At 47.2% G+C, this 24,339-nt stretch overlaps 1 protein-coding gene across 1 annotated transcript in view; it reads right to left on the bottom strand.

Moving 5' to 3' along the window:
• Positions 1 to 1,382: 1,382 nt before the first annotated feature.
• PDLIM1 (PDZ and LIM domain 1) overlaps positions 1,383 to 24,339 on the bottom strand; it is a 36,186-nt gene continuing 13,229 nt past the window's right edge. Inside the window, exons 2-7 of the mRNA XM_081158412.1 lie at positions 22,369 to 22,520; positions 20,798 to 20,882; positions 16,742 to 16,941; positions 7,673 to 7,824; positions 2,348 to 2,465; positions 1,383 to 1,909 (exon numbers count right to left, since the gene is read on the bottom strand). Coding sequence (XP_081014538.1) covers positions 1,723 to 1,909; positions 2,348 to 2,465; positions 7,673 to 7,824; positions 16,742 to 16,941; positions 20,798 to 20,882; positions 22,369 to 22,520 — 894 coding nt within the window. The 3' untranslated portion in view covers positions 1,383 to 1,722. The remainder of the gene's footprint in view (positions 1,910 to 2,347; positions 2,466 to 7,672; positions 7,825 to 16,741; positions 16,942 to 20,797; positions 20,883 to 22,368; positions 22,521 to 24,339) is intronic.

The raw sequence follows: 24,339 nt of genomic DNA on the forward strand, positions 1-24,339 counted from the left end.
AGCCGAATAGCAATATTGTAGCCTCGATACCCCCGAGTTGTGGCTAAGTTAGTGTTCTAAACAACTTGCCTCCAAAATGTAAGGCCCAGACCGGAGCATCAGCATCACTTGGGAGCCAGCTGGAAACTCAGAGCCTCAGCCTCACTTAGACCTGATGATGAATCCGAACCTGCAGCTAAACAGAGTCCGCAGGTGAGTCCCATGCACATTAAAATGTAAGAAACACACTTCCAGAGGGCTTGGAAAACTTAGAAACAGATGAAATTTAACCTACCAAAAAAAAAAAAAAAACCAGAGCTTTAATATGAAGTAATTTCCCACCTGAAGGTACTGTTCTGGGTTTTGTACATTAGAACTGCTCATGTCTACATGGCATGTTCTTGTCCCAGAGACCTGCGGGATGGAATCCTAGCTCTGCTAACTAGGCCCTTACTATGACAGTAAGCACTGCCAAGTTATCCTTCATCAAGAAAGGGCATAAGCTATGACCCGCGGTGGTGACCACTGCTTAATGACAGATGATTTGCTCTTGTAGATGAAGGAAGGTTGGCTGGACTGTCCTGTCCACCTCTCTTAACAAATTGCTTAGTCCATCTCTGGAGGGATGGGGGTGCCACTGTCTGAGAAATAAACTCCATGAGGGGTTAGTCACCAGAAGATGATCTATGGTGACCTTAGCTCTCTGACTCAAAACCCCCTAACAGCTAGGGTCTCTTCTGTGAGGACGCACTTGGCATTTTCCTGAGCAATCTGCAGGCGTAGCGCTGCTGGCCATGTTCCTGGTCTGCTTCCCTTCACAAAGAAGAGGGGCTGTGATGGCAGCAACCAGCCTGGAAAGGGGCTTATTAGGGAGTATTTCAAGGCCAACTGGTAAAGCTCCCCGCCTAGTATTTGAAAAGCACTCATTTCCTCAGATAAACCCCGGAATGGCCACACGGAAAGAAAACATCATTTCATTACAATACAACCAAGGATCTTCTATTAGCACCAACAATAGAAAGCTAATTTGGAGCAAGCTTCAAAGATCTATAAGAGCATGGCTTTTTCAGATGCCAGGTTTCTCACACCTGGAGGAAAAGCCTGACAATCTCAGAGATGTGGGGAACTCAAACCAAGATCGACCTATGATCCCGGTGACTGCGGTCTGATTCCTGGTCAGGGCACATGCCTGGGGTGCAGGCTCGATCCCCAGTAAGGGGCATGTAGGAGGCAGCTGATCAATGACTCTCTCATCATTGATGTTTCTATCTCTCTCTCTCCCCCGCTCCCTTCTTCTCTCTGAAATCAATAAAGACATTAAAAAAAAAAAAAGGAAAAATAAATTGCATCTGGCTTGAGATAGGAGCTAGGGCACATAGTCAAATGATAAAGGGCACCACACTGCCTTACAGTCTTTAAATTTATTGAGTAAAAACAAAATCAATGGCAGACACATTAAATTCAGTTTGGTTCAAATTTGGCTGATGTCCGTTTGCAGCAGAGATGAACTGAGGTGAAGAGAAGACAGAGAGATGTCGGCAGGGGGACACTGAGCAGAGCCATCTTCCTCCTGTTATAAAAGCAGGCATCACGCAGCAGTGGAGTCAGTTAGCAAAGGCAGGGGCTGCAACGTTTACTGAGCAGGAATCAAACCGAAGGAAGCAGGAGCTTCCAAGACGGGAGAGGGCCAGGCGTTGAGAGACGGGTGGCAGCAAGAACAGTGTTCGGCGAGGATCTGCCGGTTCACTTGGGGAACACAGTGACCACGTCGTAGCCTTCGGGTGGGGTGACCCGCTCTCGGGCATGCTTTTCACAGTAGATCTGATCTTCCACAAAGAAGTGGCCCTTCTGTTTCAGGTTTGTGCCGCAGTCGGTGCACACGTAACACTCGGGGTGGCGGTGATGGTCCCGCAGCTTCACGAACACGCCGCTGCAGGAAGGAGGGGAAAGTGGCTCCGTTAGTCACGAGCACACGAAGGTGGCGCCTGGGCCAGGGGCTCCTCCCCAGAGGCCCATCAAAAGGCAGATGAGGGCCTCCCAACTGGCCTCCATTGATAAGGGGGCCTCCCATTCCTGGGGTCCAGAGACATTCCTCTTGAAACCTTCCAGAAGTCTCTCCCACTTCAGCAGAGTGGCCCTGCTTCTTCTGGTTTGGTTTTACGTGTTCAAACCCTAAGGGTTCCATGGCCAAGGAAAACCTTCACCACCTGGCTCTGGGACACGGAACCTACCTGGCCTCTCTGCTCCCTTTTCCAGGTAGGGTTTTTTTCCCATCACACTCGAAATGTGCAACATTCAGCACTTTCCATATTTTCATGGTTTACTCAACATGCAGGGCCCCCACTGCCTGGGGAAGGCAGATACTCACACAATGCCGGTGCCACATTTGTCACACATGGGCAACTTCTGGGCATTTCCAATCGATGCAGCCACTTTGGTGACCGGAGCCTTAACACTTCTGAATCCCGAGGGCTTGTTGGGATCCCCTAAAATGAGGAAAACACTTGGGTTGGTCAGGAAGGGCAGGGTTGCAGGACTGCGTAAGTATCATTCATTCTTTCAGAGACATTTATATGTATGTTCCTGCAAGGTTGTGGGCAATGGAGTCAAACAGACCCTACTCTGCTGTGTGATCCTGGGCAAGTTACTTAACTTCTCTGGTTCCCAGTTCTTTTTCTATAAAAGAGATCATTTTTTTCTTCCCTTCACAGTGGCATAAAAAGATAGCCCCCCCCTCCCCACAGTACCTGGAAAGTGGTCAGCCCTCAAAACACACATTACATTCTGATCAAATACATGCAAACAGTGATAAGGAAACTTAAAAAGGCCTTAGATAGAAAAATAAATAAAAACATTACCTGATCACTGAAAGACTGTATTAGATGCGGAAAGAAATTCAATTCACAAAACAAAATCACTACAGTACAGCTCAATACAAGCAGTCAGAGGAAAATCACCTGCCACCGAGCACAGTAAGCCGCCTTCTGGAAGTCAGTTTTGTGCTGATAAAACAAGCTCCTAGTTGCTGGGAGGTGAATGGAGCACAGCCCAGTTTATCACGTCTTCAGAGCCCTATGTTGTGGCAGCTATTAATAATGGTAAGCTCCCAAGTTTACTATTACTGCTATATATTTGGCTGGTTTTGTTCCCACATCACTTATTTCTTTACTATGATGTGCCCTAGTTGCCTTATGTTTATCGGCTACACACACATCTGTCTGGACTGCAAATTAATAGAGCACCAGAGCTCTGTTTTAAATACTTTTCACTATTCCACAGAGCTTAGCATGAGGCTTAGCAAATAACAGAGGCTCAGTAAATACCTGGAAATGATTGATGAAATGTCATGACAAATGTATGACAGTGCCTACCGTGGTCCAACATGCTTTGGCCCAAGAAGCTACAGAAGGCTCTATAATGGTGGTTCCGAATAGGCACCAGGAGAGATTTCACAAAATTCCCAGACCAGGCTCTACTCCAGGCCTGCTGAATGAGCACCTGCAGGTGCAGGGGCCCCAGGAGATCCTGTCCTATACCCCTGGTTAAAACCCACTTCTTTAGACTAAAACAAATGTTCTCAAGCTTTACTGTATATCAGAATCGCCAGGAGGGCTTATTAAAACACAGATGCCTGGGCTCACCCCAGTTTCTGATTCAGCAGGCCTGCAGTAGGGCCCAAGAATATGCATTTCACCCAGCCAGTGTCGCTCAGTGGTTGAGTGAAGACCCATGAACCAAGAGGTCATTGGTTCAATTCCCGGTCAGGGCGCATGCCTGGATTTCAGCCTCAATCTCCAGAAGGAGGCATGCAGGAGGCAGCTGATGAATAATTCTCTCTCATCACTGATGTTTCTACCTCTCTCCCCCTCTCCCTTCCTCTCTCTGAAATCAATAAAAACATATTATAAAAAAAAAAAAAAAGGAAACTCAAAATTGGGCACAGCAGGAGCAGCTGGAGAAAGCCATCCTGGCTACAGCTTGTTCAGCCCTGCAGCGCCACTTGCTGGCATGATTTTCTTCTCTCCCTCACTCAGCCAACACTGCAAACTCAAAAGAAATTTTATTTTACTGCCCTCTAAAATAACACAGTAAAAATACCAGCTCCCTTAGGACTCTGGGGAACTACAAAAATTTCCAATTTTTCCTTCTTCCAGTGAACCTTGCATCTCAAAGCTTTCTGGAGAAAAAGTAAAAGTGAGTCAAGCACAGCTTTCTGTCACTTCACTGCTCAACAACCTTCCATGGCTGCACATGGTCTATACAATCAAATTCATGGTCCTTAACCTAGCACCTGGTGTTCCCCCAGGATCTGAGGCCAGACCACCCGAGGATTCTCCTGGAACCCCAGGCATCAGCCACAACGAGCCTCGATACTTAATGAGCGAGTCTAGGTTTCTTAGCTCAGAGCCTCTGTGATTTTTCTGTGGGTTCTCTGCCCATGGTGTCTCCTTCCAAGTTTCCTCTCATTAAAAGTCTCCTTCAGTGGACAAACGAGTGGATAAAAACGATGAGGTATATACATATCACATGTTCAGCCTTAGAGAGAAAGGACCCTCTGACACATACTGCAACATGAACGAACCTTGAGGACATTATGCTGAGTGAAATAAGCCTGTCACAGAATGACAAATACGGTTCCATTCATACGAAGCTGCTGACGTAATCATATTCTAGCAAACAGAAAGTAGAATGGTGGTTTCCAGGAGCTGGGGCGCGGGCAAGGAGGAGGTAGTGTTTCGTGGGTGCAGTTTCCGTTTTGCAAGGTGAGGAGTTCTGTGATGAATGGGGGTGACTGTAGCACAGCAATACGAATGTACTTAACGCCTCTGAACTGTATATTTCAAAATGAGAAGAGCCACACAGAGGCCTTGGAGATTATCACCAAACCCTGCTGCAAACCCTCGGGGGCCTCGCTGTGAACCAGGCACCTGGCCCACCTGCCGTTTCCCTTGATGCTTTAAACCGCCCGTGATGCGGCCATCAGCAGCTTCCCCGGATGTGTGTGGAAACAGGGCTTGGAGGGGCGAGCAACTTGCTCGAGGTCTCATGGAGGGTCACAGGCGGGTCCTGGGTGCCAGTGTCTTTCCTACCAGGCAGTGCTGCTTTACGAACCGGAGCCCTCCTCGGAGGACAGTAGCCCTCGCTGGTGTTTACGGTGTAGCGGACGCTGTGCCTGAGCTTCGGCCACCTCATCTCAAATGAAGCCAGGCCCCTGTGCCCCGCTCCTTCCTCCGAGTGCCTTCTGCGGGTGGGGGGTGTTTAGGTTGGAATATATACTGTTTCATTCAGTAAAAATTTAATGCAAGGACATATTAAGGGATAAGGGAGAGACTATAAGATCCCATATCTGCCCTGGCAGGGTGGCTCAGTTGGTTGGAGCGTCCCATGCACCAAAAGGTGGCGGGTTCGATTCCCAGTCAGGGCACATACAGATTTCGGATTCGCTACCCGGTCGGGGCATATGTGGCAGGCAACAGATGATGTTTCTCTCTCTCTCTCCTTTCCCCTTCTAAAATCAATAAAAAATAAATTAAAAAAAAATCCATTATCTCCCTCTTGTTTTTTTAGCAAAATTTTTATTTCCTTTGGGGCAAGAAGATATTCAGCCCAGGGGGGAAAACCATCATTCTCAGACTCTCTTGGAACTAAATGTAACCATGTGATTCATTCTGGTCAAAATGAAAATGGAATAATAATGTGGGACTTCTGGGAATGAGAAAGCTGGCTCATCTGGAAGGGGGACTCCCCAATTAGCCATCCCCCCCACTTCTTCCTTCCTGGTGCCTGGAAGGGGGCATGCAGGCTAGAGCACCAGCTGCCAACAAGGACCATGAGGTAACCTTGAGAACAAAAGCCACAGGCCTTGTAGATGGAGCACAGGGTGGCAGGAGTCCAGCTCTCAATGAGCAGGGGGCTGCCACCTCAGGGCAGCTCAGTGATCCTGGACTTCAGGCCCTTTTCTCTGACACGCGGGCATGCGACTCGATGAGCTCTGTGGTATCTGTCGAGGTCCTAGTTTGGGCTGGAATGGCTGACTTTCCTCTCTTAATTGAAGGGTTCTTCACTTACCCAGAACAAGATGTGGTTTCTCACATGTTTTGATAAAACTGTCATCCTCCAGGGCTGGCCCCCCAAGTCATTTGCCACATGGGCCTGATAGTGGGACTTAATACAGAGTTGGGTTCATTACTTCCCAGCTCCACAGGTACTCCAAGCAAAAGGGGAAATTACTGGTAAAACAATATCCTTTTAGCATAAAAGAACTTTTTTCCTAATTTCCTGTGCTTGTAAATTGCCAATTTCCCTAAAGAACCCACCCAAATGGGGAGGAAGCCTGGGTGTTGGGGGTGTTTAGTAGGGAACTTTCAGCTCAGGAAGGACTCCCAGCAGGAGGGGGGTTACTCTTCCAGGGGACACTCTGCTCTGATCCTCACTGGCTGCCTTGAGCAAACATGTCAACTCCTCTGGAGCTAGGCTGAAGCAGGTCTCCTAGGGAAGCACCAGGTGTCCCTCCCAGGAGCACCGACAATCTCACAGGCAGGACACTGGAGAGAGGAGAAGTGAGAGGTGGAAAGCAGGACTCCTGTGAGGTACCTATCTCAGAGAAAGGGACAACGGCAGAGTCTGCAGGCCTGGGCTTCAGAGGCCAAGAAGGGGAGCAAATCCCAACTCTGCAGAGAAGGCATTCCTAGCTAGGCCGCTCACGAGAATCGAAAGGCCTTAGGAATAACCACCTGGGAGTTGGGGAGCCTGAGGGTTACTCCTTGTAGGTCTCCTTTGTGAGAATGGAAAAAAGCATCCCCCTTTTTCAACACGCCCACCAACCAACAGTTTCTCACAATATACTGTGGACGTTCAATTAAGATAATTTTACTGCTCACCACTTGAAAATTATAATAATAAATGCACAGTAAGTGATGTATACAATGCGAGGACTATCTCCTGAGACTGCAGAGCCACACAAGTGGCCCTGGGTGCCTCGGGCACGAGCTCACACCCTGGACAAGCGAAGGCTGGCCTGGAGCCTCTGGATGGGGTTTCAAACCTCATAATAGTTATGAAGCACCTACTATGTGCTAGTCACGGCGACTGGCATTTGCTGCAGTTTAAAACATTGGACCCTCACACCAATCTGAGAGGGAAGGATTTGGATCCCTGATTGGCAGATGAGAAAACAGGCCTGGAAAGGCTCAGAGACTTTAGGAAGGTCACATGGGGAGGGTGTGGCTCTCAGGAGGCGAACAGCCCTAGAGCAAGAACAAAGGCAGGCCCGGAAGAGAAAGCCCAGCGCCTGGCTTCACTGTGCCACTGATTCATTTTCATTCTGCTTGTCATCATCGTGGTCTTCACCCACTCACACATGTCAACCGCCACAGAAGTGTGGCATGTGGGCGCAAACCACACAAAGGCCAAGGCACAGACCAACAGAGTCACACAACGGTCAAGCTCACCGCGATCTCAGATCTCGGCCTCCCAAGGCTCGTGTGGCCGGAAGCAGCTGGGCCAGGTGTGGTGCGAGCTCACTCCTACCCATTCTCATGCTCTTTCCCTCTCCCAGCTTTTAGCAATTTAAAAGCCAAGCCTTCTGCAGTGGGGGGTGGGGGTGGGGCTGTGGTGACCTTTGTTTCAATAATGATTGACCCTCACCAAGGGCCTGGAACAAGAGCCTCTCGCCACCCGCACAGCTGATTACCTTTCTCCTCAGATTCCAGGATTTCCTGCAACACCAGAAATGAAGTGGACTGTTTCGGGGGCTCATTTAACTCCTGTTTCTCCTGAAGCATCTTGTAAACTTCGGATTCTTTGCTGATGACGAGTCCACTTGGAGACTGAGAAGGCTCTAAGCTGTAAAGAAAGTTTGGAAATTCATTAAGACATGTGAGAAGTTAAAAACCAACTACACCTCCCCAGGCATCCCCTTCCAAAGAAGGACACCCCTGAACCACAGGGAGGGTGGACATGATCCTGAAGGAGGAAGCCCTCTCTGGACTCTGCCACAGCCCTCCTGCCAATACTGTGAGGTGCTGGAGCCAGCGCTGGCTGATGCTTCACTGCAGTCAGAAGCTATTTTTCAAAACAGTTTTAGTCACTCAATTACTTTTTGGCCTAATCCCATGGAATGGGAATGCTTTGCTTCTTTCTAAATTACATAAACAACATTATGCCCCAAAAAAATTTGGAAACAGGAAAAAACGTCAACCATGACCTGACCACTAAAACCCCAGCGGGGTCCCCTCAGTACATGCCACGTGTGTTCCCTTCACAGAGCAGGGATTGCAGTGCCCTTGATTCCTGAGGACACCGGACTCATGCAAGGACCTCTGGTCTCCTCGCCCACAACACAGGATGACAGCATCTGCCCTGCCCGTTCCACAGGGCTGGCTGGCAGTGAGGATGAAAAATGCAAGTGCTTTGTAAACTGTAAAGTTCCGTTCCGCTGCAAGGAGGGGGCAGAGGCCTCAGCACAGGCCCAGGAACTGAGCAGGCCAGGCCTTGCCCGTCCCATGCCTTCCACGTCTTCCTGGGTTCCCCAGACAGGATGAGACGGGCAGAGCCGGGGGCTCCTACCCCAGGGTCCATTTCCCAGGGAAGAAGCCTTGGAGGAATGACAGAGAGGGAGACTCCAGTCCCTTCTGGGCGTCATCAGCAACCCCACCTCCACCAAGTGTCAAAGCCACGCCTACGTGTAGCAACACAACTGACCTGCTCTGCACCTTGTCCCTAGTCTTGTGTCCAACCAGAAGCCACAGTGGTATTTTAAACACATTAATCAGACTGTTGAAATGTAGCTCAAAGTGTTCTCATCCAACTTAGAACCAAATATTTACAGTTTTAATAACAAAATACAACTTTAATCAAATTCATCTCCTTTGGAGTAAATATTCATTACAAAGTAGAAAGGCCCTACACCATGTGGCTCTGTTTTCTGCTCTAAACACATTGCCGGCCACCCCTGGCTCACCCGGCTCTAGTCAGACCGGCTTCAGGCTGCTTCTGGAACCCAGAGCCTCAGAGCCTTTGCACTCACTGCTCCCTCAGCTCCCACACTTCATTCAGGTCTCTGCTCAGATGTCGCTCTGCATAGAGGGCTCCCTGACCCTCCACTTACAACAGCCCATCCACCCCATCACTCTACTCCTCTACTCATCTGCATCTTTCTCCATGTTTTCTCCTCTCTCCCCATGGACTATACTTGCAGTTGTCTGTCCCCCGCCCCAGAAAGTCTGTTCACCACCGTGTTCCCAGCTCTGGATCAGTGCCTGGCACAGCATCAGGGCCCAGCAGGTTTCAGAGAAGTGAATCAAAATTGCCAAGTGGATCCAAGTCCCTCTCTCCTTGCTGTGCCCTCTTCCTGCTTCTGTGGGGTCACAGGGGGTCCTGTAGGGCAGTGCAATCTCCCAGAACTGTGCCAGGGAAATGGGCAGCCCAGACTCCTGGGCCCAGATCACCTCCTGCCTCTCAGCCTCACATGCTTTTTCAGAAGCCACAACCCCCTAAGGAAGAGGGACAGTGTGCCCAGAAGCCAAAGAGCAAATACCAGAAGGTGGTGCAATTTATCCACGCAGACAGGTAGGTTTGTATGCAAACGAGCTGTCATTTTTGGATAATAAACTACAAGCCACGCAGCCCGCCAGGCTGCCTCCCAGGTGTAAGGATGCAGGCAGTGCCTTCCAACAGTTTCTCAGTGAGAATCTAACCACCCTGTCCTGAGGGCTGGAGCCACGGTTACCCACACAAATGAATTACACTGATTATGCTTACTCACTCATTTCCCACCCATGTGTAGTTATTTCACATTCCACTTAAAAAGAAAACTGAGGTATAGGCTTCCCCTGTGTAATTCTCCCATTACCTCTTCCTCTCCCTCTCTCAGTCAGCCTCCTAGGGCACCTGATACACTCAAGTCCGCAGCATCACCTGCATCACTGGAGCTCCAGGTTTTCCCTTTGCACACAGTCAGGTTCTCCTGATAAGAGAACCAAGCCCTCAAGGAGTGACATATGCTTCCCCGCTGCCAGGCAAGGCCAAAATTTAAGAAAAGACTCATCAGCTGGTCACTCATGCTGGCGGCAACAGTCCCTGCCTTCGCCGGCCCCTCCCACCCACAGGGAGCTGTGGGAGCCTCCCGGGCAGGCGATGGGCCACCTTGAAGTGTAGCTTTAACCAGGAGCCACGCCTTCCTCTGGCCCACCTACTTGGCCCCGTCGCTTGAGTTCTATGTCTCACTCTTTCTTTGGGTCTTGAGTTCTGAGCTTGCCCTATAATAAATGTGTTACATTACTTTTGATGAATCTTTTTTCTATTAAACTTAGAACTATTTTAAAATCAAGATCAGACCATGGAATGTGCTTGGGGAGAATTTTTCCCCTTCTTGGGTGTATGTTGTTATGTCTGGAAGCCGCTGAGGGACGGCTAAAAACGAAGGAGCCCAAACCACAAGCTCATCACATATTCTCCCAGCAAACAGTCTTGCAAAGTATTTCCATGATTTTAAAAAAGGAAAACAGCCAGGCCGGTGTGGCTCAGCGGTTGAGCATTGACCTATGATCCAGGAGATTGTGGTCTGATTCCTGGTCAGGGCACATGCCCGGGTTGGGGGCTTGATCCCCAGTAGGGGGCGTGCAGGAGGCAGCCAGTCAATGACTCTCTCATCATTGATGTTTCTCTCTCTCCTTCTCCCTTCCTCTCTCTGGAATTAATAAAAACATATTTTTTAAAAAAAGGAAAACAATTTCCCATTTTCTCAAATAATGGTAATATCTTTCTACCACTTGACAACTTATAAAGCACTTCCAATATCCATTACTTTATTTGAAGCACTTATATACACCTAATTGAGAAACAATATCCTAAGACACAAAGTCTAAGTCTTAGACACCAGACACTAAGATATTCATAAATGATACCACAATATGTTAAAAAAATAATTCTAGGACAAAAATACGCATTAAAAATGGAGAAAAGAAAAAAAAAAGCACTGTCATTTTCATATATAGTAACAGCAACAAAGGAAAGAATTCTACAGCGATAAGCTTTCAAAAAATGTAATATGCATGACTGAGTCACCAGGAGGAAAACTTGTGAGGGTGGGATGCCGAGTCCCTACGTTCTTCTAAACCCATTCTTTACAATTGTGGTAACAGAATACAACAGTTTAATCAAATTCAACTCCTTTGGAGTAAACTGTACATTACACTCTTTGTGTTTCCTAGCTCTAGTTTCTTCCTGAGTCATACTTGGTGCTGAATATACACCAGTTACCTGAATGTTTAATATTTTTTCCTACTCTTTTAGGCCTGTCTCCCCAGGGATATTGCAGACAGGCCACTCCCAGCCTGTGGAGGTGGCTGACATAGCCAGGCATTTAAAGATGCCAGTGATCTTTAGAACTTAAGAAGAAACTCCCTTTGACCTGGTCTTCCAGGGGAGGATTTCGGAGGCTGAGCCTGCAGACCTTATGTGACACACAGGCCTGCTCCAGCCAAAGGAGCAGCCAGGGTGAAGGTGAGAATGTCGAAGAGAACAGAGAGCACACCCATGGGAGCTGGATCAGCACAGCAAAGGCACAAATAAATGGAAAGACATCCATATTCATGGATAGAAAAAAATTAATGTTGTTAGAAAGTTGAACGGTGGTTGCCAGAGGCTGGGGGGAGGGCAAAAGAGGGAGTTATTCAACAGGTACAGAGTTCTACTTTTGTAAGATGAATAAGTTCTGTCACACAGCAATGTGCATATCATTACCACTATTGTACTGTACACTTGCCAGTGTGGCTTGGTTGGCTGAGTGTCGTCCCAGGCACTGAGAGGTCACCGGTTTGATTCCGGGTCAGGGCACATACCAGGGTTGCAGGCTTGATCCCCAGTAAGGGGCATATAAGAGGCAGCCAATGGATACTTCTCTTCCTCTCCCTTCCTCTCTCCAAAATCAATAAAAACATATTTAAAAAACAACAAATATGGTTAAGATGATATATTTTATGATATGTATTTTTACCACAAAAGAGAACTCTTTAGAACATAAAAAAGGAACTGATATACATTTCAAAAAACCCTCAGTAAATCAAATAAATCTCCAGTGAATTATGCTGAGTAAAAAAAAGCCAATCTCCACACGGTCAGAGTGGCTCAGTGGTTGAGCATCGACCTATGATCCAGGAGATCTCGGATCGATTCCTGGTCAGGGATCATGCCTGGGTTGCAGGCTTGATCCCCGTAGGGGTGTACAGGAGGCAGCCGATCAATGACTCTCTCATCATTGATGTTTCTATCTCTCTCTCTCCCTTCCTCTTTGAAATCAATAAAGACATATTTTAAAAAAAAAAAAGGCCAATCCCTGAAACTTACATACTATATGATTCCATCAATGTAACATTCTTGAGGTAACAAAATTATAGAAATGGAGAGCAGATCAGTGGGTTGCCGTGGTTTAGGAGGGTGTAGGAATTGGAGGGAAGTGGGTGTGGCTGTAAAAGAGCAAGCTGAGGAATCCTTGTGGTGATGGACATGTTCTATCTTGACTGTATGCACGTCAATATCCTAGTTTTGATGTTGTGCTGTAGTTTTCAAGATGCTACTATGGAGGAGAACTGGGTAAAGGGTAGAGAGGACCTCCTTATCATTGCCCGTAATTGCAAGTGAATCTACAATTACTTCAAAATAAAAAGTTTAACTCATTTTAAGAATCCTTTCCCCAAATGATGGAGGTTAGGTGCTAACTGGAAATGAAGTAGAGGAGATTTTCGTACCTGATTTTCACACAGGTGCAGGGAAAGGACGTACGCTGACTCAGACAAACCGTCACGTCTGAGATGCCCCAACCGGGTTACCCAGTGTTCACAGAAAATGCAATTCCGAGTAATCCTACATAATCGTGTTTAGAAGGGGAGCCTGGCCAGAATGCTCCCTAAGTTTTAGTCTTCAAAGGCCTAGATGTTGGGCCTGTAATAAGAAACCAGAGCAGTAATTATGGGCCCCAGGAGAAGAGGGAGGAACACCCAGACTCCAAAGCCAATTCTCTGCGGGCTGTGGGCAAGTTTAGCTGGAGGGGCCAACAGCCACCTCGTGACAGAGGCTTTCTTCTGATCCAGCTCCAAATGAGTCAAGCCTAACATACTCCCTCATATCATTTGAGTAGAACAACGCATCTTATTATTTCCTCTGCACCTGCTTAGAAATCTGCCTCATGAGTATATGGGTGGGTTGCCTGAAAACACAATTTGGAACTAGTATCTTGGGACTGTTGTGTTGGTTATGGGAACCCAACTGAATATTCCACAAGAGGCCACCGCTACATCAGAAAGGTGACTAATGGCATTGGTGGCTGAACTTAAGCTAAAATGCTGGGAAAGAAAGCAGCCTACCGTAAGTCACAGCAAAACGTTCTCCTTGACATTAGTTTACACACTTCTGCTCTTCTGGGGGAAGCCCCTGATGCTCAGAGTGATGGATGTGGAGCACCTCATGAGCAGTGAAATCAGTAATAACTGAGCACCTACCGGGGCCAGGCACCAATGCGAGTGCTTTTTATTTATTTATTTTAAATATTTTTTAAAAATGTGTGTTTATTGATTTTAGAGAGAGAGGAAGGGAGAGGGAGAGAGAGAAACATGGATGGGCTGCCTCCTGCATGCCCCCCACTGGGGATCGAGCCCGAAGCCCAGGCATGTGCCCTCACTGGGAATCAAACCAGCAACCTTTAGGTGCATGGGATGACACTCAACCAACTGAGCCACACCAGCCAGGGCTGTGAGTGCTTTTTACACAACTGGTTTCATTCTCTCAGTAACTGGTGGGGGTGTTGTTAGTTATCTGCACTTCATGATAAGAAGATGGAGTCTCAGAGAAGTTATCTGGTTTGCCCACGATAGCACATCTCATAAGAGGCAGAGTTAGAATTCAAGCTCAGGCCCCGCTATCTATGAAGCCTGTACTTTTAGGAAAGTATCAAACGTCATCACATAGAAATGAAATCTAAGCCCTGAGTCATCAGAAAAGTGACCTTAGAACCCCTAAACTCAGTTGAAAAAGGTCTGAGGGCAGGTGAAAGCTTAATGCTGAATAGAGCAATGTTTCCCGCACACACCAGGTACACAGGAGGAACTCAATGAATGATTGTTAAACTGAACCGATCTAGAGGCCCTTCCACTTGGCTGTGTGTGTGCTGGGAGAACAGACGGGTCCCCATTAACCTGCCTTTTCAGTTAAATTAGGAAATGACAATGCTGTGTCTGTGTTCTTGTCTGATGGGGACATGGCCCAGGGAAGTACAAGACAGCCAGCCACACACACACCAGGCCACTTTGAAGTGCACGGGACAAAGAAATTCAGAGTCAGCCCCAAGGAATCAGTGATGACCTCAGATGCAAAGTATGAAGTGAGCCAATTCTGGAGCCTCGGGGGATTTCACAGACTAAACAGTGGGGCGGGGGAGCTAGCCTTGGGGCTTCTGCAGAGGGAGAAAGGAAGGCTGGGTGCCTGGCTGGGTTTGTTGAGGGTGCAGAGGGGTGACTTCAGCAACAGACCAGTAAGCAGAGACCCACACACAGGCAGCACAGCCTGTCCAGGCGGTCTCTCGGCTGGCCGTGGGCTCCTGGTGTTCCCACTGTTTCTAGATTCATCCTCAGAGTTTGGGATGGAGCAGAACCTGTGCCCCCTCTGCTGAGGAAATCTGGAAGGAGACTTTGGATAGACTCAGGCCACTGCAGCCAACAAGTCTGCAACAGGAGGGGACAGGGGCCGGAGAAAGGCTTGCACAGTGTCCAGACAGTATCAGACTTAATTGTTTCAGACTGAGGGGAGGGAGCAGGCGGGGAGCATGAGAGAGGGAGAAAGAAGACATTAATGAAGGAACAACGGCCAAGGCCATACTAAAAATACCTCCCAGGCACATATTTCTCCCAATGCATAGCAGCTCTTTCAATTAAGGATGTGTCATTTCCTGGGTTATTGAATCCAGAGCATGGAACATTCCGCTCGGGGACAGTGACAGAGGGTCACATTCCAGCCTCCCCCAGCGGCAAAGCAGCAAAGGACAGGAATCGTGGCCCATGATGTTTCCACCACTCAGCTCCCCGCTCCCCCCCCCCCACGACCTGCTGGAGAGAAAGCTTCCCTTCAGTGTGTGTCCGTGGGAAGCTTGGGTGGCCCAGCATGCGCTGTCTCAGGTACCCCAAATGCTCCCACAGTCACCCTGAAGGGCATCATCATCTTAAGCCAGTCAGGTACTGCAGGAATCAGAATTCGGGGAAAGAAGCATTAGTAGCCACTTTGCCTTGGATACTGCAATGAATGTAGTTACAGCTTGTAAAGCCAAAGTCACACAGCAAAGTCTCCCGGACTGGACTCTAAGAAACCTAAAATGAAATCGCAGTGCTGGCGGTGCTGGGAACAGAGACTTGCACGCAGTGGTTGCCCAATAACATCTGGCTCTTCTTCAGGGAAAGGGGAACTACATGGACGATATGGCCAAGGGGCCCTCAAGTGATCCCTGCGATAGCCCTTTCCAAACATTTAAGTCATTTGGAACCTCTTGTGCCTTAACCTTTCCTACCCTGCACTGAAGCAATGAATTTGCAATTTAATCACCCTAAGTGCTGGGCAGATTCTTATTAAAGGTGAATTGGGGAGAAACTGAACAGCAAATTGGGCTTCAGAGCAAACACAAGAACTGAGGATTCCTTTCACTCCTCAGAGATCAGACAAGTGTGGACCACACAGTATTTTCCAACAAATCTGAGTGTCACCAACATTAAAAATCAGGAAATTTCAGATAAAAAGAGGCATTCTTTTTATGTTTCAATGCCATTAATCAGCAGAAATGGGATTCCTCGGCGAGCACGTGGTGTCTGGCTGGCCAAGGAGTGGTTCCCCCTCTGGATGGGGTGCCCACTGGCCGGCTGGCTGCCTTAGGCCACTCTACTCATTTGCAATCAGAGCTCTCTCTGCCCTCTTGCCCTTGTCTCTGCCACCTTTGGGTATTTGACATGGCAACTGGTGACAAAGTCCATCCCCCTTTTCACCCACAGAAAACTAGTCCCATCTCTTCCTCTCCATCCTCAAACCCAGCTCTTTGCCACAATCTGTGGTATTCCCAGTGTTCAGACTCATACTCAAAGAGTTTGGGGTGCAGCAGACACTGGGCCCCCTATGTTGAACAGAGACATAGAAGCAACTGTAGCCAAATGGTCAGTGACAGGAGAGGACACAACTGTCCTCCCCACACTGCCCACCTGCAGCCTCACTCCCACCCTGAGCAAACCTGCCTCTGCCTATCCCTGGATCAGAACCTGTTCCCATACACACATTTATATCCTCACAGACTTCTCTTCTTTCTATTATTTCTACTGCTCACTCAGGAAAAAAGCAACCCAAAAATTGCATCATGAAGTATACTTTTCCCTTGCTCAGATTGGATGGTGAACACAGCAGAAACCCCAAACTGTAAACACTGCAAAATTTCTCAGGAAGCAGGGAGGTGTCAAGGAAGGAGTATGGACCAGAGATTTCAAGACATAATAACACAGGTCTCAGCGAATAACTGATTACTTTGCGCCAAAGTACTGGGCATTTTACAGGTTACTTCTTATTTTTACAACAACCCGACAAGGCAGGTGGTATTACCTTTTTAGAGATGAGGAAAGTGAAGGCAGAAAGACCTGCGCTAAAGTAGACCTTTTTATCCCTGAGTCAGTGGCTCAACCCTTTCTCACCCGCCTGCCCGAGCCTGGTCCTGGCCTGGAGAATTCATGAGCCTACTCACGCTCTGCCATTCGTCTCAGGTGCGCTGGCTGCTGTCTTTGACTCCAAGGCACTATTGAAGTTGGAGATGTTTTCAGAGGAGTAGAGGCCGGAGGGGTTGTTGTACTGGTTTGTGATGACCCTGGGGGCAGAGCTGGAGGCCAGCGAGGCGGTGAAGGGCATGGCACTCCGGTTGTGGGCGCTTCCTATGTGCAGGATCTCCTGCAGGCAGAGGTCAGAGGAGAAATCAAGGACAGTGTCCAACATACCCCCTCGATGGACAGTGCAGGCCAAGTGCCAGGGGGAGAGGTGCTCCAGTGAGCTCCAAGGGCCCTGGCTCAACACCTAACTTCAGCTGAGGGGCTCTGATGTACCCCCTAGATATGGGCAATGGCATGAAAGTCTCATGAGAGGGCAGGTTGGTTCACACGCCAGCTCCGCCTCTGGTTCTTCCTTGAGGCCCAGTGAAGTTCATCTCCTACTGGGGAGCCCTGGGCAGGACACCCCAGGATGCCCTGGAGCTGAAACACCCTTTTGGGGTACATTCTGGAAGGACTAAGGTACCAGGAGGACCATAGGCAGTCACTTTGTGGTCAGTTCAAAGCAAGAGGTGATCAAAGGTGGAGATAAAGTCCCCAGAACAGAGAGGGTTAGACAAATAAGATAGACCGGGTGACGCAGCTCTGATTAGGCGGAGATGGCCTCGGTACTCCCACAGGTGTGGCCACAGGGACTTCAGAACCTGTGGCTTCTCGTGGGAGGACAGAGCCAATCGGATGAACGCTAGAGGAGACCTGTTGCAGGGGCACTGCCCACTCCCCTCTGTCATTTAAGAAGCGTCTTCTACCCCACGCCGGCTCGCTGGGAGTTAGGGAGAATTAATAAGCTACAGCACCCCAGAGCTGTTTTACGAACAGCCAAAACTTTGGAAATGAACATCTTTTTTAAAAAAAATTGTGGCTTTTCTGATGACTCAATTAGCAAGGTGCTTTCTACCCAGGCCTGGGTCACACTGGCTCCAGGCAACAGGGCGCTCTGTGCAGCCTGCTGAACTCAACCTGCGCCCTACTTCCTGGCTTCCCCAGAACCCTCCCTGAACCCTGGTCTCTTTCTAACACCAGGCAGAGAACAGCTGCCCCCCCCCCCAAGAGATTCTGTCCTCCGTTGCTCTTCCTTTTTCGTTTTGGCTAAACCTTCCAGTCTTTCACGCTTTCTTAGAAAATACGATGATGAAAAGTAACACCTTAATTTACTGGGTACTGATTTAAAATAAATGACATTGAGCTGACTTTGTCCACATTGGACCAAAGCTCAGTATACAGAGATGATTCACAAAAGGGGAAGTAAGTCTAATTAGTTAAGAAAATAACGTTAGCACCAATCAAAGACCAGTTAAGTAAATTTTATGGCACCATTAATCCAAGAAATAATATGTAGTCATTAACGGCAACAGGCTGGCAGATGGGTGGCCTGGGACTTCGGCCCGCATCCATGGCTGCCCTCCAGCTCTGGGGGAAGACGCACAGCTGTAGCCAGGAGTGCCATGCTCCCCTCCCCTCTCCTTTCCACAGTAATTCCGGGGAGCGGCCCCGGATGCTGGGCACCAGGGAACAGCCCTTACTTTTCTGTCTTGGCTCAGTTTTTCCCTATTGCTTCCTGTTCAGCTTTGGACAAGTTATACCTCTCTCTCTCTCACCCCATTTCTCATCTTTAAAATGTAAATAAAGCCTCTCTCACAAGGACTTGGTGTGAATATTAGTGTGCCGAGCACAGTGCCTGGCACACAGAGACATTCAACCAGTGTCTGTTCCCTTCTCCCTCCATAGAAATACATTTTTCCATTAGAATGGAAATCGTTAGAAAATTCAGGTTGGAAATCCTGGTTTTCACTTTATAGGGAATCTTCCAAGAATGTATCTGTTTTGTACATAAAAGGAATATCTGTAACCTCATGTGAATACTGGTCTTTCCAGAATTCAGGCGGTTAATTCAGGGCCTGCCTTTTGGAAGGGATGATGTAATTGTTTGGGCTTTGTATTTATCAGTCGCCTAGGAAACTCAATAATGAGGAAATATAAACTAGGTGTGTAACTGCTCTGACCTCAGATAAGCTAGGGTGTTGGTTGACATTACATGAACTAACAGAACTTTTACTTATAGATTAACTCTGCTCCTACTCATCCCTCTGTTTTAAAATGGCTGGAAGTGGAGACGAAAAAATGAAAGGTGGGACGTTTTTCATATGAACAAAGAATTACTGGAATCAAAAGAAAAATATACTCAAGTGAAAAGTTAAAGTATCTGAGAATTTTTTTAACCTAATGAGAACTACCTTCAAAATACTAATACAGCCCTGGCTGGTGGATCAGCTGGTTAGAGCGTCATCCCAACAGGCCAAGGCTGCGGACAGATCCCAGGTCAGGGTACATACAAGAGACAACAAATGAATGCATGGATAGGTGGAACAACAAATCAGTGTTTCTCTCTCTCTCTAAAATCAATAAATAAAAGTTAAAAAAGATTAATATAGGTAACCAGATTATATGTTTAAGATGAAAATTCAAGTATAATACATATAACAATATAACTGAAATTTCATTACAACTTAAAGTGAAAACTAGGACTTTAGGTAGACCAAGTTAAAACTATTCCTTATGTATTATAAAATATATGAGACTTACCACATTAAAACATAACATTTACAGTAGATTTAATGAAGTGGCTGGAAATCCCTGGGAAACTGGAATTAACTGTGGTGTGTTTTAAATTAGTTTGCACAACTGCCAGTTCATAAACTGGGCCCCTAACAGGAGCTGTACAGAGTAATAGGTTCATGTCCATTTTGAAATGTCAGATGTAAAGGGATTCGCAACGTGACTCTTAGAATTCTTGAGTATGATTTTTATTATATTAATGGGAAAAATTTTGTGTGACTAGATTTCTGGCATTTTAATGGAAGCCGTCTGAGAAATTTCACTTACATACAACCACTCCCAGTGAGTTCGATTTCATACAAGTTCCTGTTTTACGTATAAAAAATAGCTAGCTCTGTTATCTTTTGATTATATCTCAACTCACCATAAAAACTAGCATCCCAAATTTAGAAAAAAAAAAAATTAAAGCTCAATCTTCAATTGAAATGATATCAATAACACAAACTAGTCTAAATATCACAAAATAGTCTAAAAGAAGTTTTTAAAGGCCATTATCAATTTACTTATTAACTTATCCTTCATCATTAATTTACCCAACAGACACATACTTTGTGAAAAGTAGTCTGTCTGGTGTATGGAATTTTACAAAGATGTTCTAAGCTTTCTTCTTTAAGTTTTTTTCCCTTATTTAAAAGAGAATGCCCATTCACTGTAGCTTATTTAGAAGATGCAATTAAGGAGAAAGAAATAAAATTACCTATACTCTAAGTACTGAAAGACTTATTGACAAATATGGGATCCTGGGACAGTCTACTCTCCCAGGAAATTCACACTGTGCGTCAACTCCCTGCCACATTTTTCAATGTGAATTACCTCTTCACTTTAGTAATTTTAAGGTCTCACTAAAAGTCTCACCATCACAAAAATACAGACTTCCACCCTAAGGACCATGGAAATCATAGACAGTGGGAAACCAGGAGGAGAGCAGAGTTTGCTATTAAACTTCCCCTTAGCTCCTCTAGCTTCCAGGCCTCGAGACTGAAACTTATTTTATTTTCATCCCGGGCACAACTCATTTGTACCTGAGTCCATAATGAGCTGAGTCAGCTCCTGTATTTGACATGGTCCCGCCACCGCATTCTGCACAGGAAGGCTTCCGCCCGCTTCCCGTACGGCCTTCCTACCCCAGCTGCCAGCCCAGGCCACGGTGTGAGAGCCTTGGGGTTTTCCAGCCCTTTCCTCTTGCAGTTCCCTTACGGGAAGAGCTGAACAAGAGCCAGGACCCAGTAGACAGTGGAGGGCTCTCCCTGTGTCTGATCTCCAGGCCTCCAAGGCAGGAAAAAACAGGAGTGTGCTGAGCTGTGTCAAAAGCAGAGAAGGCGCTATGGTAGTGCGAGGAGTAGCAATGCTGGACAAGTCCTTACTTGCGGTTCAGAGGCTAAATTCATCTTGTACGGATGACGCTTCCCTTCCTCTGTCACTAGAGGAGACCAGACTTTATGTTCAGATCTGCAAGAGATTGACAAAGCTGTTTTTTCATGCATGTTAAATAAATAATACATACCAAAAACAGAAGGGGAAAATGCCCCTTCTTGCCTGACTCCTGGCCTCTGAACCAGCACTCTGCCACCCTTCCCCTCCATTTTGCCACCGGGGTGATCTTTCAAAAGCACCAATGTGATGACATCAGGTCCAAGGGCTATCCATGCTCAGCCCTGAGGAGCCTCCCCAGCTGCTGGGACTGCCCGAATCTTGTTCTCCCTCACTACACTCTGTGTCCAACCAGATAACCAATTTAATCAGGAAGCTTGTCTGGACCCAATAAAAGTGATGCCTCATTTTTTGAGCTTGCAAAGGATTTCTCTGCACCAATCCAACATCAACAATCTCAGCCTCTTCTCAGTTTTCATTAGTGTAGGTTTCTTTCTCTCTTACAGGGAGAGAATATTTTACTTACCTTTGCATTGTCGGAGTGCCTAGCACAGTGCCAGATATACATAAGATAAACCTGTTCAATTTGTTGGTAAATGAATCAGAAACCAATCTATGAATGAACAAGTGAGTGAATGTCTTAAACTAAGGCTTGAAGGAGAAGATTTGGACTGAGGTAGAAGTGGAGATGAGAATGAGGGGTGAATGAGCTTTGGAGAGGGGAGTCAAAGAATGGTGTCCCTCCCAGGAAAGGCACTGAAGTGTACAGAATCTTTGCCATCCTGCCCCCCACTTGGTCCTCTCACCAGTCCTGCAGCGCCAGGTAGAAGGAAACCAAAAACCTACTTCACAGGTGAGGACCTGAGCAAGGGTCCGTGGTGAAAAGCCGTGGAAGTGAAGGTTAATGAGAATTCAAGAGCAGGTTAACATAACAGGAGGTGAAAATGAAGAATGGGAACCGATCCAACAGGGTGTACGGAGCCATCGAGGTTGAACCAAACCGCTTCTGAATTCCTGCCCTTTCCTTCCAATGCTCAAGTGAGAACAGAAGGGGGCTCCACCCCAATCGCCACGCGGTGCGCTCTCCCCGCGCCAGCCCGCCGAGGACAGCCAGCTCTCCCTTCCTCATGCAGACTGGAGCCCGCACTCAGCGCTCCGCCTGGCCCGCCGTCGTCTCGCTCTGTCACCGTCACCTCCTGGCGCAGGCCCCACTGCTCAGCAGCGTGGCGGGGGCCGCGTCCTGAGCAGATTCTCAATGGTTTCCAGGCACAAGTTCTCCTTTCATTATACCTGACAATAGTTAACTGACCTTACTTCCTCAAAATTCTGGCTAGTTGTACGTATTGGACCAAGTAAAACCGCAGAAAGGTGCCACAGTGTAAGCAGCACTATGACAATTAGAGGGGAAATAAGCAACCTGAAATTCCAGTTCCACCCACCTTCCAACCTGCCTGCAGACACGGTACTGAGCTGGGGTGTAAGGGACTCTGAGGCGGGCGAGGTGGGCCTTGCCCACAAGCAGCTTCCAGCGGGTCAGAAACGAATGGCATTTCCGGAGCCTTACCTGGATACTGTGAGAGTCATGTTGTCTACGCAGCCCTTGATTTTGTTCTGAGCTTCCAAGTGTGTCATATTGCTGGTATTTTCCCCATCGATGGCTGTGATCATATCTCCAATACATAAATTAGCTATCGCAGCCTTGCTTCCCGGAGTGACCTGGGGAAAGGGAAAGAGCAGCTAGTTACTATTCGTCTCCAAGGCAACCACTGGGTCAGTTACCACTGGGTTAAGTATTCACGGATGCGGATCAGAGCATGCAAAAAGGAGAGGGACTTAAATCATCAGTCAATAGTAACAAACCCTTTTTTCACGGAACACATTGTGGAGTACAGAGTCCTTCTCTATATACTATCTCATGGGATCCGTACAACAACCTCATGAGAAAGGACAAATATCAGCGCCCATTTTAGAGATCTGGAAACTGAGGCTTAGAAAGACCTGTGATTTACCTGGGAGCACCCATTTAGTATATTACTATACACGGTGGGGAAAAGCAGGTTTACAGCTGTGAGTACACAAAATACAGAGTTCATTCTTGTATTATTATTTATTAATTATTGCATTATTTTCTGCACGAATAACTGTAAACTGACTTTTGCCCCACCCTGTATTACTAGTTAGTCATCCAGCTTGTTTATTACAGAGCTAGGATTCAAACCCTGAAACCAGACCAATGTTCTTCCCACTGAACCTTATTGTTTCCTTAAAATAAATTGCCCATTACATTAAACACACACACACACACGGAGAACATTATGTACAGTGACATCTGGGTCTATAAAAATCTTAATAATTAATGTTATTTATGCATGGAAACAAACACTGCATGCAAAACTGTTCAGTTATACATTTCTGTAATGTTTCTGGTTTTTACAAAGCACTTGAATTACTTTTGTAATTAAAAAAGGCAATGAAAAATATTTTAAAATCTGTAGTGTGAGTTTAAGGTTTACACTGGTTCACTTCCTCCCACCCAAGAAGCTGACTATGATTAGGGTCATCCCCTATAGGCGGCTGGTTTACTGTAGGTCAACGCTTCTGAACCAATGGTTCCAAATTATGGGCCCCAATGCTTGGGGGAGCGAATCAATGACTGCAATGGGCCATCAAAATCCATCTGCCTTCTGACTATTACATGTGAACTGAATAAATACCATGCCTCACACACAGATGTACAAGTATTTTTCAAGTAAATACAGATGCTGTAGTGTAATGAATGAAATACAAACTCAATTGAAGTAGTACTAATCTCTTGTTATTGGCCATTTTCTAAACCAAGGTATACTAAAAACATTACTACCATGCCAGTGTCAGCCCATGACTTTGACATAAGACTTTCCTTAATGGAAATTCCAAGTCCCATAGGCATGGAGTGGTGGTAACACACCCAGACTCCCAGCACCCACAGGGTTGTGGCCTCTCCTTGGAGATGGCCCTTGACACCTGGGAGCCCACTGAAGAAAACCTTGTGACAGGTGTGCCTCTGTAAGGCTGAACCAGAGGTAAGAGGCCTTTCAAGGCACCAAAGCAAGACAAACGGCTTAAGCCCCGAGCCTCCGTGGCTGATGCAGTTTGCAGCAGCCATGGTTTCCAATTTCACCACCCTGAAATGAAAAGGCCGCCCCCTCTGAGGGAGCTGGGGTGCTGTCCTGGTCCATCTCCTCATCAGCACCTGACCCCATAAAATCAACAGTGAGCGACTTGATTCTTGAGTTCCCTTCTGGCTTAGACAGGCTGTTACTTTATCAGGCAAAACTCTCCTGGAATGTAGTAGGATGTGGAAACCAGAACAGAGACCTTGACCTCCTAACCTTCCTCTCTTGCTTTCCCATCAGCCATCTACCAGAGAGCCAAGGTCAGCCCTTTTCTCACCCAGCCACTGGGAAAAGACATTTATACAGGCAAGCGCAGGCTGCTCTCCTTCGGTCAACATGGTGGAACCAGCCTCTGAGTCACCCAGTCCAGGCAGTGAAAA

The sequence above is a fragment of the Miniopterus schreibersii genome (genome assembly GCF_964146895.1).
Source record: "Miniopterus schreibersii genome assembly, chromosome: 14".
Classification (NCBI taxonomy): domain Eukaryota; kingdom Metazoa; phylum Chordata; class Mammalia; order Chiroptera; family Miniopteridae; genus Miniopterus; species Miniopterus schreibersii.